Source organism: Erigeron canadensis, chromosome 1 (assembly GCF_010389155.1).
Source record: "Erigeron canadensis isolate Cc75 chromosome 1, C_canadensis_v1, whole genome shotgun sequence".
NCBI classification, from domain to species: domain Eukaryota; kingdom Viridiplantae; phylum Streptophyta; class Magnoliopsida; order Asterales; family Asteraceae; genus Erigeron; species Erigeron canadensis.
This window is the reverse complement of record NC_057761.1, coordinates 40,111,147-40,132,204: the sequence shown is the minus strand read 5'-3', so window position 1 is coordinate 40,132,204 and position 21,058 is coordinate 40,111,147. Positions and strand designations below refer to the sequence as shown.

Below are 21,058 nucleotides of genomic sequence, written 5' to 3'. Positions count from 1 at the left end.
TCTCTTAAATATCAATCTTAATAAAACAATTAAACAGCTAATAAAGTGACTCAACCGTGCTCAAATCTTTAGTAAATGATTTAATGGATTGTACCAGGTTTTGTTGATTAAATAAGGCGGTTGGTATCCCGACCACTTTTTTGGTAATTAAACCAGACTATTTGCAACGATTATCGCTGCAAATAGTGGTGTTTTTGTCCATATCTAACTATTTGCAGCGATTACTGACAGGGAGCCCGCTATTTTTTGTCAGATTTGCCATTACAGACATGGGGCCCACACTATTTGCAACGACTATCGCTGCAAATAGTAGGTGTGGTCTAAATACCAAAAATCTTGGTTGGGATATGAATCCCGTTAAATAATCTTTCATGAGCTCAGGTAGATCGAATCCCATGGTCGATGTGATGGAGCCCTGTCTCAATCCATCTCACATTCTTTGTGACAGAACAAAATATAAACTTAAAAAAGTTAAAAGAATTTTACCAACCACATCCATAGTTAACATGTTTAATTGTTTACAATAGTTACAAAACTAGTATCCATGTAATGTGAGAGCCCCCAACATTTATTAAAAATATTAAAAAATTAATATGTAAGGTTTTTTTTACTTAAATTGGGTGCATAACAGCTCATACTCACTTTTCTTATATATATATATATATAAATGTATATATAAATATATTTTAACTACTGAATTTATTTAAACATAAAATATCAGCTAAATCACAAACCTAAAAAATAATAATTCAAGAGTCAATTCTTCCATCTAATATTTATTTTATTATTCATATACAGATACCAATTAAAAGAATGGAAAACTATGATCAAAATAATCATTTTGTAAAGCCAAAGAGGCTTGAAAAATGTAAGCATTTCGTGTCGAGTACGCCATATGTATCAATAAGCCGTGAACATCACCAAAAAACTAATTTCTTTGCATCTGCGTTTATCCTTGCATTATCATTATATCAACCATGTCAATAACTGAAGATATTTTTTACAAAGTTTGTAAACTTTTATTTCCATCTAGTTCACTTTTCTATATGATTTATCCGACTTATTTTTGGATGTATTTATTTTGAGATTATTAGGTCTCTCCTTATAGGAATCTACTTCTAACCCTCATTTAACAATATTCATTAGTTTCTCTATCTTTTAGATACACCAAGAACACCATCTCCTTATAACCCCCACTTCTTTCACTATTATTCCATTATTTTATCATATCATTTTTCTTTTTTACAAAATTATACAAACACATTTATTATTAAACAAACACATTACATTTATTATAAATTTAAACATTACATTAAAAACATATTAAAATTAGTACTTTTATTAACAATATTAACAAACAACAATTTTAAACAAAAAAGTACATATAAATTAAGGTGTAAAAAAAAAACTCTTTAGAACTATTATAATTGTTATGTAAATAGTTAGAAGTTTAGGGGTTAAAAAGGAATTTAATATTAATTATCATATAAGACAAAAGAGATTGTCTTCTTCAACATAGGGGGTAAGCAAAAACCGAACCAAAAACCAAAAAAATCATGAAAACGAAAAATTCGAACAGAAAAAACCGAAAGTTGTGGTTCGGTTTTGGTTTTCTAATGAAAAACCCGAACCATAAAACCAACTGAACTAAAATATATACTTTTACTTTATTTTAAATTTATATCATTTTATTATTAATTTTTGATATATATGTTATTATATTTGCATTTTTAGGTGTATATAATAATATCATTTATATATTTTAAGTGAAAATACACAACAAAACTAATTTGTTTTAATAATTGTATAATTAAACAATGTGTAAAATATATAAATAGTTATATATAAAATTTGTTTGAAGTTTGTACAACATACTTTTAAGGATTTGTTGTCATTGTTGTAGTGTTATTGTTACTAATATTGTTTTGAAACTTGTTGAGATTAATTAAGGTGTAATTACAAGGTATAAACTTATAAACTTTTGAAGCTCATTTGACCCTAAACCACAAGTGGTTAAAACCGCGACTAAAACGGAAAACCGAACCGAAATAGACCTAAACCGAAAAAACCGAAACCTAATGGTTTTAGTTTTAAAAATCGAATTATAACGGTTCGGTTTTGGTTTTAGTCAAAAATCGAACCAAACCAAACCGTACTCACTCTGTTCAACACATAGATAGGGATGAGTTAGATTAAAGACTCCTTATTTTAGGGAACATTAGGGACATGTATCTTACACATGTGTAAGTTGTATCTTACACATGTGTAAGTCGTGGTGGCGGTGGTCGTCGTCGCCGGAAGATCATGGTGGTGGTGGTGAGTCTTGGTGGCGATGGTCGCCGTCGCCGGAGGATTATGGTGGTGGTCGGAGATCATGGTGGTGGTCGGAGATGATAAAAAATGAATGATTGAAAAGTGTCCTTAATGGTCCCTAAAATAAGGAGTTCCTTATATAACTCGCCCCCCCCCCCCCCCCCCCCCCCCCCACACCACACACACACACACATAGAGAGATTTTTCTTACTTTGAGAACCATTTTTTTTGTAAGAACCATGAGAACTCTTAAATTATATATTTGTTCACATATTTTTTTTGTTCATTCACATGTGAAATGATATAAAAGTGTATGTTGTAGAAGAAACTTTTTGAAGAAACCTTTAAAGTAGCCTTTTATAAACCTGTGAATGAATTTGTTCACATTTTTTGTTCACATGGGACAAAACGACTATATATAAGGTTTTGAATTTTTTTTTTTTGCAACATATATTTTTATAACGTTTCACATGTGAATGAACAAAAAACATGTGATCCAATATAAAATTTAGATGTTCTCACGGTTCTTAAAAAAATGGATTTTCAAAATAAGGGTTACCATATATATATCTGTATCGCTTGCCATATACACATATTATATATATATATATTTATATTAACCAATAAAAAAATACAAAATTATAACATTGGAAGCACGTCTAAGTTTGGCATAAACCTTTGGACGCCGGTTGAAGACGTCACCGTGCTAGTAGTGTTGGACGGCGGGAAGGCATCGGGCGCGCGTCCTCTCTAACCGGTGAAGTTGGGTGTCCACTAACGGCCATTCCTGGCTCGGCTCCGATAATGCAATTCCGGGAGGAGTCGGTAGTTGGACTGGATCCTTCGGACCTGGAGAACGTGTGACGCTGAGTCGGGTTTGGTGAACCAACAGGTCGCTCCTCTAGTTGAAGTATCGGGCCCTTTTTTGTTGCCTAGGTTACACCTTCGGAATACCCCAAAGGGAATTTTTCTCTACTCTCCCCCCAATCTTCACTTTACGCCACGCCGACCCCCCTTTCGTCATAAGGCGTGGAATTAGACCAAGGGAATCTCCATAGGAACAAGTCCCTTAGATTCCGCACATAGAAAATCGAGACACGCCCCAGGCCTATGGGAAAGATGTAGATCGATCACCCTATATAGACAACTACATAGAGGGTCTCTACAAGTCAGTCTATATATTTATTCTTTGATTTCGTTCCCCCGTAGGATCAATATCACAACCAATGAGGTCCGCAAGTTTCACATCTAAGTAATACTCGATCCGATAGTTTCCGATATAGATAGATATATAAGAGGGGTAGAAGTCCTACAAAGATAGGCCTTTATCTTCAATTTTCACATGCATCATTCGATCGACAATTGAGTACACAAATACAAAATTCAAAAATCAAAATCAACAAAACAAACACTTTGTGGGAAGCGAAATGACTACACTCTTCCTTTTTTGACTCTTATCCAGTTATCGCTCATGACTGTGTCCACCTTTTATTGGTGTTGGAAGCCAAATGCCCAAATCCATAAACCAAAAATCAAAACGCCTCTCTGGTACTTGTGTGATGTGTCACCCCACCTCGCACGTGCCATGCACGTCCAGACAAAAACCAAACCCACAAATCTCATTTCCACACACTCGGGTCAAGTCGTCTACGTGGCATACCACTTCCCATTTTCCACGTGGCACACCTTATATTGTTCCCTCTTTATCCTATCAAAATTATATATAGAAAAAAATTTCTGTACCTACTAGACAAAATACAAATCCAATTTTACAATCTCCGTTACCTCCGTATTCCTAGAGAGAGAAACTAATTAAAACAAAAAGTTTTAGAGAGAGAACGTTAGTTGTTGTTTGTTGATGAGACTGGAGACATATTTAGGGTTTGTGAAATCTGAATCAGATTACATCAATTAATATACATACATATAGATAGATATAGATATAGATATACTGTAGAGAAGATTCTGTACGTATATATAATGGCGACGCCATTAACGGGATTGCAACACCGGGACGTAGGAGGAGGAGTGGCGGTGATGGCGCCGGTGAACCAGATAGATCCGGCGAATGGTAATATAGGAGGTGCATCGAAGAAACAGAGCTGTTCATCGCCTATACATATATTTTTGTATTTTCATAAAGCGATAAGGTCGGAATTAGACGCCTTACATCGTTCCGCAATCGATTTTGCTACTAATTCTCATGTGGAAATTGAGCCTTTGCTCAAACGGTATCATTTCCTTAGGTCGATTTATAAGCATCACTGCAATGCTGAAGATGAGGTATATATCTATATCTCTATATATGTTTGTAATTCTGTATGTATTATTTATATGTATATATCTTATATTGATTGATATAATATGTTTAAAATTGATGGAATTCAATTTCTATATTAAAGTTATACTAAGTTTATATTTGATTTTTTCTTTTTGGATATGTTATATGACTTGATATATAAGTATACATATATAAAATCTATTTCATGGTGAAGTATGTTAATGAGATGGAATATATGTTTATAGTGATGTTTTAAGACAGGGGAAGTTTGAAATGATAAGGAAAGGGTTGTAATAAAGTGAAGGTACTTTATACTTTGGAAGACAATTAATGGTCAATTTCGATACTAAGAATCAAACTCCGAAGTATAAGGTGGCCGCTTATATGGATGCCACGTTAATCCAGATACATAGAATAACAATATTGAAATTTGGATGCCATGCTTATCCACTTATTTGAATTTTGGATATGCACACCAGTTTCTCTAGAGTTACAAACATGTTTTAGATTTTGGGTATGATAGTAATATGGAAAAGGTTTTTAAGTAAATTGTAACATGAATTGCATTAGTTATGGAGGAAACAACTATTTTTGGGCTTATATTAGGTTGTATACTTGTATATACATATTTCTATAAAAAACCAGTAGTGTGTTTTAAATGCTAAAGATAATTAAGTCCTTTATCTTTTTTGTATCAATACTAGATTTTTGACTTTTAGAGAAACAGAAACATACACAAATCTTGACTCAATCAAGTAAGAAGACTTACCAGGATAGGGCATTAGCCATGTTGAGCTGTATCACTGTATGTGATACTCTACTTATGTTCTGCTATTTATTGACACATCATTAGTTGTCTGTGATACTTTAATTCTGTTCAGGTCTTCAAAGACATCTTCCTATTGTTTTAATTATGACGATATTCCTTGCTTTTAGAACATATACATGCTGATTTTTTGGGGAATTAGTCGGAAGAGGGATTTTTTATTTTTAGTTAAGCTGTAGTTGATCACTTGATCTATTGTCTGACTAATGCTTCTGTTGTGTACATAGGTACCTTTTTAAAAGGGAAGTGATATTGCTACAACAAATTTTAACCATCTACAACAATTCCTGCATAATACAGTTGTACACTGTACAATAAAATTTGTATCTTTGTTGTAGATGACAAAATTTTGTTGTATAGATATCACTCCCCTTTTTAGAAGCATGGGAATGGGTGCGTGTTGGTTTCGGCACACATATTCACACACACGTAGCAAATACAATAAACACATTACCTAAACAAGGAAATGGCGGGAGTATTTTTAGCTGATACTAAATGGTCCTTCAAAGTAGTTGTTCATGCCTACCGGGACACAATAATTTACAAACACACACACACTCACACTTAGTTTTTGAGTTTGTTGTGCGTGTCATATATGATTTCTGCATGTGATATACTTAAGTAGCTTGTTCCTATTGATCTTCAAGGTTTTGTTTTTAATTTAATGTATTATTTAATGCAATAGAAAGTTAGCAGATTTTTACTTTAGTTTATGATACCATGTTCTTTAAGTTTAACGCATATGGTGGTGTAAACTCATCATTGGTCCTGCTGGTGAATTAAGGCTTACTTATTAGTTTTTCTGTACAAGGACTCTGATATAGATGATGGTTTTTGAAATAGTGTTAAGATAGTTCTATTCCAAACAACAAACGTTTATACTCTGGAGATGAAAGTAGAATCAGTAGTTTGGTTCCTTAATGAAGATACCTTCCACTAAATCAACCGAGACTAATTTTGAGAAACCCTAAAAGGGACTTGGATCTTTATTTTATAACATCCTTTTGTTTTTACTTTTGTATTGGCAGGTTATTTTTCCAGCCCTTGATATCCGTGTGAAGAATGTGGCCCGAACTTATTCTCTCGAACACGAGGGTGAGAGTGTAATTTTTGATCAACTCTTTGCATTGCTAGATTCAGATATGCAAAATGAAGAGAGCTTTAGGAGAGAATTAGCATCTTGCACAGGAGCCCTTCAAACATCAATTAGCCAACACATGTCCAAGGAGGAGGAGCAGGTAACACACACACGCGCGCACACACACACACACACACACATATTTTTATCATAACATATCTTTGTCCGTGCTAAGGGTGGTGTCTCAAATTGTACAGGTGTTACCCTTGCTGGTTGAGAAGTTCTCCTTTGAGGAACAAGCTTCGTTAGTTTGGCAGTTTTTGTGTAGCATTCCGGTGAATATGATGGCAGAGTTTCTTCCATGGCTTTCAGCCTCCGTATCTTCTGATGAACGCCAGGAGATGCGTAGTTGCTTATGCAGAGTAATCCCAGAAGAAAAGCTCCTTCAACAGGTGACATTTTCTTTTCACTGAACGCCTTGTAAAAGTCTTCATATATGCTTATTTTCATCTGAATTGGCATTCTTTTTTGTGATAAAAGATTATTTTTACGTGGATGGATGGTGTCAATCCTGTTAAGAAACGCAAAAGTTCTGAAGATGATGCCACATATCAGTGTGCATGTTCTCCCAGAGTAAAAAAACAAGAACCTTCCGATTCGTCTCTTGATCGTCCGGTAGATGAAATACTGCACTGGCACAAGGCTATAAAAAAGGAATTAATTGATATAGCCGAGGATGCTAGAAGGATACAATTGTCTGGAGATTTTTCAGACATTTCTGCTTTTAATAAGAGGTTGCAGTTTATTGCAGAAGTTTGCATATTCCACAGGTATTGTAGCCAAACATTACTAAAATCTATGTTTTTGAGGTTTTCGATATTGTAGCGGAGTTAATTTTCTTTTTTCCCACACTTTGATGGCAGTATTGCAGAAGATAAAGTTATATTTCCCGCTGTAGATGCGGAACTCTCTTTTGCACAAGAGCATGCAGAAGAAGAGAGTGAATTTGACAAATTTAGATGTCTGATTGAAAATATAGAAAATGATGGAGCGAACTCATCTTCGTCTGAATTTTGTTCCAAATTGTGCTCACATGCTGATCATATCATTGCCATCATTGATAAGCACTTCAAGAATGAAGAACTGCAGGTGTGCGTTCAAACAAAATAACACATATATATAGTATTTACCTTTTGCAGTTGATATTTCTTGCACCATAAGTCACTTAGAGATGTAAGTTACATTTGTAGGTTCTCCCACTTGCACGCAATCATTTTAGTCCAAAAAGACAACGCGAGCTTTTATACCAAAGCTTATGTGTGATGCCATTAAGATTAATCGAGTGTGTGTTACCTTGGTTGGTGGGATCACTTACCGAAGAGGAAGCAAAATCCTTTCTGCATAACATGCATATGGCAGGTCTGTTTGTCTATAATCTTGTATTCAGTTTTTTAGTTGGCATGCTGCTAATTGCCAATAAATTAATTGTTGTTTTTTATTAGCTCCGGCTTCGGATGTTGCACTTGTTACCCTTTTCTCGGGCTGGGCTTGCAAAGGACGGCCGCGGGAAACATGTTTGTCTTCTGGTGAATCTGGTTGCTGTCCTGCAAAAGCATTTTTGGAAAACAATGACGGCTCCAATTTATCTTTCTGCCCCTGCAACCCGCCAAACAAGCGATGCAATTCAACTTCACGGAAAGAAAGCAATGGTTTTGCTGCCTCTGGAACCCTAGCTGATCAAGCAAAACAGTCCTGTTGTGTTCCCGGGCTCGGGATGAATAGTAGCAATTTGGGAACGGGTTCTGCAAAGTCATTACGTTCCTTATCTTTTAGCCCGTCTGTTCCTTCATTAAGTTCCAGTCTTTTTAACTGGGAAACAGGTATAAGCTTGATTGATGAAGGTACAGGTCGTCCCATTGATACCATTTTCAAATTTCATAAGGCGATTCGCAAAGACTTGGAGTTTCTTGATGTCGAGTCAGGAAAATTGACCGAATCAAGTGAGAGTTTTCTCCACCAGTTTAATGGTAGATTTCGTTTGTTATGGGGTTTATATAGAGCTCATAGTAATGCGGAGGATGATATTGTGTTTCCTGCATTAGAATCAAAAGAAACTTTACATAATGTTAGTCACTCGTATACCTTAGACCACAAGCAAGAAGAAAAGCTTTTTGAGGATATATCAACCTCACTTTTTGAACTTTGTGAACTTCATGATAACTGGAGTAAAATCAATTCCGAATCTGATGATCGTAATGATACTTTGAGAAATTACAATGAGCTAGCTACAAAGGTTCAGGGAATGTGCAAGTCCATTAGAGTAACCCTTGATCAGCATATTTTGCGTGAAGAACTTGAACTATGGCCTCTGTTTGATAGACATTTTACGGTGGAAGAGCAGGATAAGCTTGTGGGTCGAATAATTGGTACCACAGGTGCTGAGGTGCTACAATCAATGTTGCCATGGGTGACATCTGTTCTTAGTCAGGAGGAACAGAATAGAATGATGGACACATGGAAGCAAGCGACCAAAAACACCATGTTCACCGAGTGGCTCAATGAATGGTGGGAAGGATCTTCTCCATCATCAGATGCATCACCATCAGATGTAGAATCAGAGAACAACATTTCACAAGGTTTCTCATTATGATATTTTGTTTTTCTATTTTATATCTTGTTTCATTATTTAAGGGTCATCGTCCTTTCATTACGACTAGATGTGGCAAAAATGGGCAGGTTGGGTGACAAAGTTGCAACCCAGCTACGAGTCAAGTTGGATTGAGTAGACTGTAGACACGAAACACATTTTGTAACAAGTCATCAACTTTTAGCGTCTCAAATATGATAATGGTAGTTATATATATCCAATAATAATATATTTAGTCAAAGTGATTTAGGAGGTTTATTTTATTAACTTACACGTTGGGAGACGTGTGACTTCTATGACATATTTGATCCGTTGTCGTTTAATCTAGACTTGTTAGGATATAACGTAACCCATGAATCCATGATATATTTTCATAAGTGAAGGGGTTGAAATGGCCTATTCTATATGTTAGTTAAATAGTTTGTATACGATAAGTGTACATTAAGACAATCTAAGTTTGCCTTTTTAACAATTTTATCCGTACCTTTAGTTTCCGATGTACATGAAGGCTTGGATCCAAATGATTATACTTTCAAGCCCGGGTGGAAAGATATCTTTCGGATGAATCAAAATGAGCTCGAGTCAGAGATAAGAAAAGTTTCCAGGGATCCTACTCTTGATCCCAGAAGAAAGGCTTATCTTATCCAAAACCTTATGACCAGGTTCTTCTTTCTGTCTTTCTTGTTTTTATAAGTTCATTATTAATATTATTATTAATATATATATTTATTTTTTGTAATTTTAGATTAATGATTCTTGTTACTTATTTATCATGGTCATCTTTAGTCGTTGGATTGCTGCTCAGCAAAAGTTACCTCAAGGAAGAAATGGCGAATCATCAGATGGTGAAGGTCTATATGGATGCTCACCTTCGTTTCGTGATGCAGAGAAACAAGTATTTGGTTGTGAGCATTATAAGCGCAACTGCAAGCTTCGTGCTGCTTGTTGTCAGAAGCTATTTACCTGTAGGTTCTGTCATGACAATGTCAGTGACCATACGATGGACAGGTAACCATTATCTACCAATTATATCTCACATATATTGTGGTTCAGTTAGATAATTAAACCCGTTTTTAATGATTTATTATCAGGAAAGCAACAACTGAAATGATGTGCATGAACTGTTTGAAAGTCCAACCTGTTGGACCAATATGCTCAACCCCTTCTTGCAATGGACTATCAATGGCAAAATATTATTGCAGTTATTGCAAATTTTTTGATGATGAAAGGTGATAGAACCGTCCTTCAACTCTCTGATATGCATCAGTATTCTCAAATATCTTCAACTCATTTATATTGCTGTTTTTCAGAACGGTATATCATTGCCCTTTTTGCAACTTATGCCGTCTTGGGAAGGGACTTGGAATTGATTTTTTCCATTGTATGACGTGCAACTACTGCTTGGGGATCAAATTGGTAGATCACAAGTGTAGGGAAAAAGGCCTGGAAACAAACTGCCCTATTTGTTGTGATTTTTTGTTTACATCAAGTGCAGCTGTCAGAGCGCTTCCTTGTGGTCATTTTATGCACTCTGCTTGTTTTCAGGTGGCACCCTGTTACATACTTTTGTCATTGTCACGTACTAGAAATATTCTATGCTGAATTATTTGTCTTTATTTCGACAGGCGTATGCATGTACACACTACATTTGTCCAATATGCAGCAAATCTATGGGTGATATGTCGGTAAGCAAATAGCATTCTTTTTAGTAAAACTTTGTAGATGGTGTGTTAGTTCATTTTTAGCACCATTGAAGATGATATGCATTGGACTTTGGTTAGAACATAGGACCATGCTTCTAGATAAAACTTAAATGATAGTTAAGATGAGTTCGTTTGGCACCACATTGTACCAATGCGAAAATCATTGCGGGATTAATTGTAGTTATCGTCTAGTATAGAAAAATGCAGGCAATGGTTTGAACTATAGATAAAGCTCAAGCAAGCCAGCTTTTTCTCTTCTTTCAATTGTGCTATAATTAGATGGACTGGGTTCCATTTTGATTTTTAAGCTTAACGGATGAAGAGCGATATATGGTAGAAAATGCTTAACCGAAGATATTCATGTATTAATAGCTTTAGTTTCTTGACGTAAGAACATCACATATTTACTGATATAACTCAGACTAGATCTTTTGAATTGACGACAACTCTTGCACTTTATATTAATCTAGCTTACTTGCTTGACTTCCCCTTTAATGCCTCTGGTTTTCTGCAAGGTCTCAGTTTTTTGTGCTTTGGTACGTGCCTCCTCTGTACTGAAGCGTGTGTTTTGTTTTATCTGTTGCTTTATATGTCCCTTCTTTTATAATCTGGAGCATTTTCGTTGAAGGATTTCACCTTTGCTAATTACAGAAGTAGTCAAACACTTCCTCAAAGGTAGTTTTTCTGACTCCCTATATCGAGTGCTTTTGAAACGTTATCCCATAAAAGACGAACGAAAGATATACGTGACACGAAGATTGTCATGTTTGTTCTGATTATTGAAGGTCAAGGTCCAAAATCTTGCCTACATAAGTGACCGTCGACCTTGGGATGATGGGATTCTTATTACTCTCTCTTGTGAGTTCATAGTTAGGCTTTAAGATAGTCCTGAAAACTCCTAAAGTAAGAGCATAAGATCACCTGTTTTTCAGTCCAGTTTATCCTTGAGATATGGTCATAAGGTCCATGTCCCCCATATGCTACTTTCTTATATCTGGTAAGCTCATCATTTTCTTCCATAACCTCTTTTTACTGAATGTATCGATATCTCAGAAACCATTTCCCAGCTTGTTTAAAATTTCATGGTCCTATAGCGTTGTTTATCTGGGACCCGCTGCCTGAAATAATGCAAGTGTTGTTGGCATGAGATTACGATTTCAACATAGACAAACATATGGAACAAATTTTTTTAAAGGTGATTCCGATGTATACAAACCAAGGTGATTCCAATATACAAGTCTCTATTGTAGAGGCTTTCACTTATGCTTCTTCATTCTCAAAGCCTTCCTATATCTCCATAAGATTAAGTATAGATAATAGCCATCAGTACCTTCTCAGTAATATACTGGCCCACGTATATTGGCTTTTGTTTCATTAAAAATGTTGTTACTTTGATTTTGATACTTAAAATATAATGGAATTTAAATGGATGCCATCAGCTTTTTTATAGCCTTGGGACACAACTTGGTATACAAATAACTTTACGATGTTTGAATGGATTACATATGATGCATTTTCTTACATGTAAAATATTTGGTCATATCAAAGAGCATTGTGAAACAATGTAGATAGAGAACATAATTTTCTTCCAAATTACTACAAGGAATTTATACATCTATTTTTCTCTCTATTTTGCAGGTGTATTTTGGTATGCTCGACGCTTTAATGGCTTCTGAGCAGCTCCCAGAAGAGTATAGAGACCGCTGCCAGGTAAATATTTTATCCTTGATCCCGTTGACTGATTCTTACAATCCCGCTGCTTCACTCACATCATCCTTAATTTTAATTAGGATATACTGTGTAATGATTGTGATAAAAAAGGAAGTGCTGCATTTCACTGGCTTTACCACAAGTGTGGAGCATGTGGATCGTACAATACCAGGGTAATCAAGGTTGACCCAATTATGGATTGCTCAAGCTAGAGAAGCTTGCCAGTAGAATTGTATAAACACATTACATTATATTAATTTACGATACAGTAGAAGTGAGGATGTAAATCGCCATATCTTTTTGTTGCCACGCATTGTATTCCTTTCTTTCCAGTTTTCATATATAGATTCAGGGTAGCATATGTGAAAATAAAGCCGACACTTAGAATATCATAGGATTATGCTAAAGTGAAAAGATCAACAGTTCAGTTTTGTAGCTATAGTATTTGAAACCATTTTGTCCTGCAGCTTTAGCTGTTAATATCTGTTTTGGCTAACCATGAACCACTTTACTAGTCTATACCATGGTTCAGGATCAATTCAAATGTATACAAGCATTTATTTTTCAGGACTAAGCACCTTGTGTTCTTAGCATTAGCAGGGTGATAGTGATGCTGCTATCATTACTATGTTTAACTGTTTGAAAAGCATGTTTATTATACTTTTCACATTTCTAATGCAAGGTGAAATGAGAAGTTCAATGGTGGTTCAAAATAACTTATCAAAGAATCTTACAATTTTCCTGTTGTAGAAGTAACTCGGGTGATGTCTCATGAACTAATGTTTGGTTCAACAAATATGCTTTACATAAGATATTCAAGTAAAAACCAAAAATTAAAGACTTGCATTGACCTCGATTAAATTGGCATACCTTTATCTTATATATATTGTACTACCACATCTAGCACTTTCGGCATACCTGCACCGATACAAGGTCATATGTGGAATGAGTGAATAAAGGATATGTTTATACCGATCATCGACTTTTTGTGATTTTTTTGTCATACTTTACGACTATTTATATCGGCATACTTTACGACTTTTTATTTAGTTATGTCATGAAATAGTTATCTACTTGCAATTCTTTGTATTAAAAATAATTTCAATGGTAAATATTAAATAGGAAAATTCTATGTTGACAAACAAATTAAAAATACATATTTACAAACTAATTTGTCATTTGAGATGTACCAATAATTAATTCTTTTTTATTCCATCATGTTTTTCTCTCTATGTTCGATTGGTCATAATTTTGTTTGTATAATTTTGTTTGTAATTTATTTGTTGATGTAGCATATATATATATATATATATCTTTGTCATGTCAAACACTTAAAACACGAAGAATCACTTTTTAGTAGTAAATTTGACTAATCTACTAATAAACTAAAACATGATTGACATTCTTTAGACGACACATGGCATAAAACTTTATCGACACGTTTCCTTTTAATTTATTTATTTTGTTAATTTAGCTTTTTTATTTGGATATAAATTCAATTTCCTTATTAGACTTGGAATCAAACTCTAACTCTTGACTTATTAATACAAAAACATTATAACCTTATTTGATTTTTTTATACAGTGTTAGTTCTATAACGAATTTCAAGCGCCTATAAATTAGTTCCAAGAAAGCGGCCGTTCACGTCATGAATCAAGGTTGTTGATGTAGTTGCTATTCTTTCTTTTTTTCGTCGAGATTGGGTTGGTGTTCAGTGTACCGCTCCGTGGGTACAAGATCGAAAAGAATGTATTGGATGGATGTCCGGGCATTGAGAAGGAAGGACGCTTTCAGAGGCGAAAGGCCATGGGGAGATATCGTCTGTGATCCATGGATCTCCGATCGGGAAACCGTCCAATTCTTCATTTCATATTATTTATATTAATTATTATAATAAGTTATTAATATAAAGACTTTAAAAATTTAAGTTTACGATCACAAATCACAAGGTTATTTGCCATAACACACTGTCCTTACAATCTATATTCATGTGCACGAATCATATACACGAATCATGTATGAGTCATATTGAAATTTATTTATGATACAATCGATATAACTACCGTACATCGTACGAGTATTAAGACTAGTATTAACAATAAAAAAGGATATAACGAAACACAGTAAACCACCTTTAACCATGTTGAATATATAATGCCGTTGCAATTTGAAACTGCCCACAAATTTTTCAAAAATTAATAATACATTCGAAATAACAATGTAATAGTATTACACTATTTGTAGCATATTCTACGTATTATAAATCTGAACCATATAAACCTTTCGAAAATCAACAAAAGCTGAGGAACTTCATGTCGTACATCTTGCACGGAGTGGCACCACGGTGTGGTTAAATGTCCACTCCTTTTGCTCTACTCGAACTGGAACCTCGACCTTTTTGAAGTCGCGATAAACAAATCCATTTTCTTCTAACCCATTATCGTTCTTCCATTATCACTTTTTCTTTATTGATGCACATTATATATTAGGTGTACTATCTTTATAAAAAGGGAGATTTAGGTGTACTATCTTTACTAGCTAATAAACCCGGGTTTAACCCGGATATTTTAACTAAAATTTTTAAAAAAAATTATATGTAATTTTTGTTATTGATATACTATAACTTGGTTTGGAGATATTAAATTGACTAACATAATTTATATATACGAGAGTTGGTGTCCGCGCGTTGTGACGGTTAAACGGTGATAATAATACAAAACAGTGGGGGAATCGATATGCGTGTGTGTAAATAGGAAGAAGAGAAAGAAGTGACTGTGTGTTAGATCTTGGTAAGGTGTTTGTCTGATTGTGTTTAGAGATATATAATTAGAGGTAACGTGTGAATTAGGGACAATATGAGGATATTGAATAGATTGTTGAATTTCTAAAATAGGGAGTCCAATATATTTTATAAGGGATTATAGATATATGGGTACCTATTGCATTATTTTTAAATAAAAATAGAAATTTAAAATAAGTATTTAATGAACAATTTATCTTTAAAAATATTCAATATTAAATATGACATCATAAATAAAATAAAATTTTTTGAAAAAAAATATAAACATGCCACATAATGTTGTTTTCTTAAAATAGTTTTGTAAGACAATTTTCTTTTATTATATATAAAGATAAAAAGGAGATTTACATATATATCACACTTTTAAGTCATAATTACATATCTACCCGAATCATGCTTTAGAAACATTATATTTATGCATTGAAAACTTGCACTTTGGGTAAATATGTAATTATGTCTCAAAAGTGGGATATATTATGTAAATTTTCCTTAAAAATAAAGAATGTTGTAGGTTATAAATAGAGTAAATGACATAGATCGTCCATGTGGTTTATCAAAACAATCACGTTTCGTCCTTTTTTAATCCAAAACATCACTGACAGTCCTTTATAGGAAAATGACGTTCACGTTTAATCCTTTGACTATTTGACCGTTATCTCTCCTCCGTTAAATCCCCTTGTGCCTCTCACATGAGGGGTATTCCTGTCATTTCCGCCCCTTTGGCTCTTTTCTCTATCTAATTCTTCATTACATATACTATTTTTATATATACAGATATATATCCCGAAAAATGAATCTATCCAAAACACACACATTGTTGTTAACTCTTTTAGACCAATAAAAAGTTGTTTGGTAAAGAGAACAGGGAGAAGTTAAGATCAAAACAGTATAGTAGTATTGATATCTCTCTACCTATCATTATTTCCACCATTCCACAAAGGGAATGAAGATAAATACTCGATGGAAAGAAAGGTACAATTCCAAAAAACTCCACAAAACATATTTGATCTGCACATCATCAGATCTTCACTATTACGACCGAGAACCACCATCCCCAGCAACATCTCTGTAAGATCTTCACAACCGTCGGACCACTTCTAGTATTTCTCTTCTTAAAGACCCGTCAAATTTCATGTATATATACATCCCCTTAACACACCATCCCTTTTTGTTACAAAAGTTAAGTAGCAAAAATAATATATTTGGATAATTAAATATTTAGAATTAATTAGAATTAAATATTTAAATCTAGAATTAAATAAATGATGACATAAGTGGGAGTCAATTTGATAAAACTAAGCGATTTGATTGGTTAATAAGTCATTAGTTCAACCGTCTTATAGTATATATTAAGATAAGATACTATATAAAATATTTCGGGTTGGGTCGGATCGGGATTAGTTTGCCCCAGTACCCTTCCCCGATCGGATATTTGGTTTTCTTATCTGTTTCAGATTTTGGATTTCCTCATCGGGTTCGTGTTTAATCGTCATCCCTACTTTTAAGTTTTAACGTTACATTTGTTGATTTAAACATCATAGAAATGTCATGCTTTTAATTTAGTTCGACACCAGGCCACTAGCTTAAAGTATAAATATCAAATCAAATATATAACTAAACATAAGTTCTAGAGCCCCATTATTAAAATATTCACTTTTTTTAGGGATTTTTTAATGTAATATTCTGTACTTACCAATTACTATCGTTACAATTTATGCGCTTATGAAATATACTTCATATTCCAATCATCATCAAATGATGCATACATAACCTTAACTGTTGGATATATAATGTTGGATAACCAATCAGTTTCATAGGGAATGGTTCTCATTGCTAAATGTTATTATGTAGATGTGTTGGAAACCATTAATTGTAACAATTAAATATTAGAAGTTTAAGAAACGTTGGGAAATCGCTTTAGACAAATGCTAACCCTACTTAAAATTCGATACCAGCTTATCAGATAGGTTAGTTAATCCTAAGGTAAGCGAAACATATCAATATATTATGTTGGGAGATCTAAGACCAAATCCAAAAAGACAAACTATGTTTTGTCGGGTTAAGGTTTATATCCGAATTAAATATAGATGTCTATATCTATATTTTTTTATTTTATATATACTAGTGCTTAGAGGTGATTAATAAAGTTTTTTTTCGTTGGGCACAAAAGTTATAAACTAAGGCTGTTGTTAGGGGTATAAAGTTGGAGATTGAGATTAAGGCTAGAAACTGAATTTTTTTATTTTCTTCCAACTCTCATTACACAAAATTTTATTTTAAAGGTATATTAAAACTTTTAGAGTCTTTCAGGGCTAGAGCTTATTATTTCAAATAAATATCCAAACTGAACTATTATTTTAGATTATTTTCAAAAGTTTGGGGGGTTTTTAAGCTTCTAAATGTTATTTGCCAAACAACTCGCATATCTTTTAGGATGAGGATTCCTTCAAGTTGAAACTCCAACTTAAGTCAAGTTGAGAGGATCTTGACCATTGAATAAAAATCAAGGGCCAAGATTAAAAAGATCATATTTGCATCTTAACCATTGAATTTCATCTAAAGGCTAAGAAACTCTTAACTTGACCTCTCAAGTTGAAAGTAACTTGAGGGATCTCCATCCTATATTTTATATCTAAAGATGTTCTAAGAATGCCGGATTATATGTCATGATAGGATTAGATATCGTTGGCATTCACATACAATACCACATAATCAAACACAATACTCACTTAATACATGTGCACCCTTCCTCTCATGCCTTAAATTTCTTAACTAATTTAATAGATGTACCCTTCCTCTCATTCTAAAAGTTGCATTTTGATGAAAATTATATATATATATATATATATATTTAAAATAATGATATATGTGACTATTTAGTACCTCTAAGCGCATACTTAAAAATATGAAGATGAGACATAGATTCCGTATGTTTTCTTTTTTAATCGAAAGTATATCGAATGACCACTCTAATGAAAGAACATGAAATTTTAAGAACATCTATATAACTTTTATAATTTATCGATGTACGGTTTTTAAGATAAAAGATTTCGAATGAATTCAAAAAATAAAATGATTAATGGAGGAGAGAGAAAAAAAATGATTCGTTGAGATTTGAAAAGAGATAAATGGTATTATAGTTATTTTAAGTAAATATAGAATAGATAGAAGAGTTATTTTGAGAAAGTACATGTTGAAATTTAAAATTTAAGTTTAATGTTAAAAATCAAGAGAAAATCTACTTTATTATATATATACTATATTATAAAGCAAATAGGGTAAAATTCAATTTCAACAATGTACATATGATAATGCATGATGTACCATACATCCACGCCTACAACTTTCTCTCTCTTACATAAATCATTTTATTTCTCTAATTATTTCAAAATCTTTTATCTCAAAAACTGTACATCGATAAATTATAAAAATTATATGGGTGTTCTTAAAATTTCATGCTCTTTCATTAGAAATGTCATTCGATATACTTTCGAAGAATTTTTAAATCCGATGGCGGAGTCCGTACGACTAAGACATTTGGCTATGACACTCTATCACATATAACCTCCTATGACCTATCACACTCTATGACCTATCACATTCTATGACCTATGACCCTTACCATCTCATCGCTGCAACGCGCGGGTACTTGCTCTCGTATAAATATAGTATAGATAAGTACAAGATTTTTAAACATATGTTCAGGCATTTCAAATTAGTCACATTTATTATTTTTATTGTTTGTTTTCATAATTTGAAAAAACATTAGCTCTAAATAACTAGGTTGCGACATGACTTTAAAATTTGTAACTGCATATATGCAATTCCAACAAGCACCTAGACATTTTGGCTAACAAACATGAGTTTGAATGAATTCGATATCTATTAATAAAAATCAAATTAACATCAGATCCAAAAAACAATAATTTAGTGCCTAGGTTTTTTTTGAACAGCTAAACTGATCACTCGGATTTAACTCATCTGGATGGGCTCTCGTGTTTAATGAGAATTTGAGCTCAATTCCATAACCAATGGTCCATCGCCAGTTCGCCACTTTATGCAAAAGGCAATTATATTATTTTAAATCGCTCATGTTCCCTTGTGGCCTTGTGAAACTAATGATGCGGTATGCCAGTATATATAATGAGGTTTTAGGTAAAATAAATAAGTATTAAAGTAAAACAAATAATATTATAGATTTTGTTAACTAAAAATTACCGTGCATCATGAAAATCATTATGCATCAATTGCTTCGTGAATCTTCGTGCATCAATTTAGCCATGATCTAAGAGTCAAGATCTTGTCCTACTTGTTTTACATTAATACTTGTTTTACAATACTCAACCCTTATATAATGATATAACATTTTACATTAGCTCCTATAAATCGAACCAAACCTTGCCCTTAACGTTAATCCATTAGCTACTTTACTCTCACTCCTCCATTTTTATATGTGAATAATTCCAATTACTTTCCACTCTTTAGTCATTACTATATTTACAATCTCATAACATCTCTATTCGAGAAGGTTGGCGGCAACGGTGGTTTGGTGGTGGCAACAATTGATGGCGACGACATGACTAATGGTGGTGGTACGTGATGGTGACGTCGAATGGTGTAGGTTGATGTAAATGTAATTACTGTAAATGTTGAAGTAGAGATATTATAGAATTTAGAGTTTAAGGCGTAAATTAGTAGGATACGGTTTAAGATGTAAATTAGTTTATTAGAGACAAATTGGATAATTTCTTATAAGTCTTTCCTAAAAAGGGTTGGGCAATTGAGTCATTTACAAATGTTCTATTTTTTTTTTTAAAACTATTTCTTAAAACAGAAGGATTAAAATTTTTATGAAGTTTTATAGATAAGTATATCATTGTTTTAAAACCTGGCTTTTTGGTTGACCAGGTTAAAATTTTTTTTTTTTTTTTTTGGAACAACTGATTTATTAATAAAAAGATTTCGGCAAGAGTTAAAAGTTTACATCGTATGACTCGGTCTAAGTTGTCATTGAGTCCAAGAAAAAGAAAAACATTTACAACGTGAGCTAATCGAGAGGTAGGAAACCAATACCACCTGATTAAACAACTCCTCACTTGTTGCTTTAGTGCCCCGAAAATTAGTGTTGTTTTGATGTTTCCATAACCACCACCATGCAAAAAATATTCCTTCTATTATCCTCTTATAATTTGCATTATAAGTATGAGTGTCAAGCCATAACAGTAGATCATATGGAGTGCATAGAGGAATTTCAAGTTGAATCCACCTTGATAATAATACCCTTGTCTGAGAAGCAACATATATTGCAAGCCGAAAAAATATGATCACATGACTCAACATTTGAACCACAAGTGCAACAATCTAGTCTTTGAAGATCAATACCACGCAAGTTCAGGTTAATTAAGTCTAGTAGGAAGGGCATTACGAAGTAAACGCCAAGTAAAAATGTTTTTTTGGGGCATAAACCTGTTCCACCTGGTAGCATGTGTAGCGACAGGAAGAGTGTATCTATCAATCTTTACCCTTAAATTTCGAACAGCACAAACTTTTTCACCTTGGTATTTCCACAGTCATGAGTCTTCATAATTGTTCTGAACCACTGGTGCGAGAGCAAATGAGCCTTCCAAAGCATATAATCTGTTGTAACGGGAAGCAAGTTTACCACCCTCAAACCATTGATCATCCCAAAGTCTTGTCATG

The 21,058-nt window shown here is 33.5% G+C and overlaps 1 protein-coding gene across 1 annotated transcript; it reads left to right on the top strand.

Annotated features, from left to right (window-relative positions):
* The first annotated feature begins 4,080 nt into the window (after positions 1-4,080).
* On the top strand, positions 4,081-13,024 carry LOC122599163 (zinc finger protein BRUTUS). The gene is made up of 14 exons (XM_043771623.1): positions 4,081-4,596; positions 6,449-6,658; positions 6,756-6,950; positions 7,039-7,328; positions 7,422-7,647; positions 7,749-7,917; positions 8,001-9,134; positions 9,636-9,807; positions 9,932-10,153; positions 10,237-10,374; positions 10,456-10,690; positions 10,771-10,830; positions 12,487-12,558; positions 12,639-13,024. The coding sequence occupies exons 1-14, from the start codon at positions 4,294-4,296 to the stop codon at positions 12,768-12,770; spliced, it is 3,558 nt and encodes a 1,185-aa protein (XP_043627558.1). The 5' UTR covers positions 4,081-4,293; the 3' UTR covers positions 12,771-13,024.
* Positions 13,025-21,058: the final 8,034 nt, after the last annotated feature.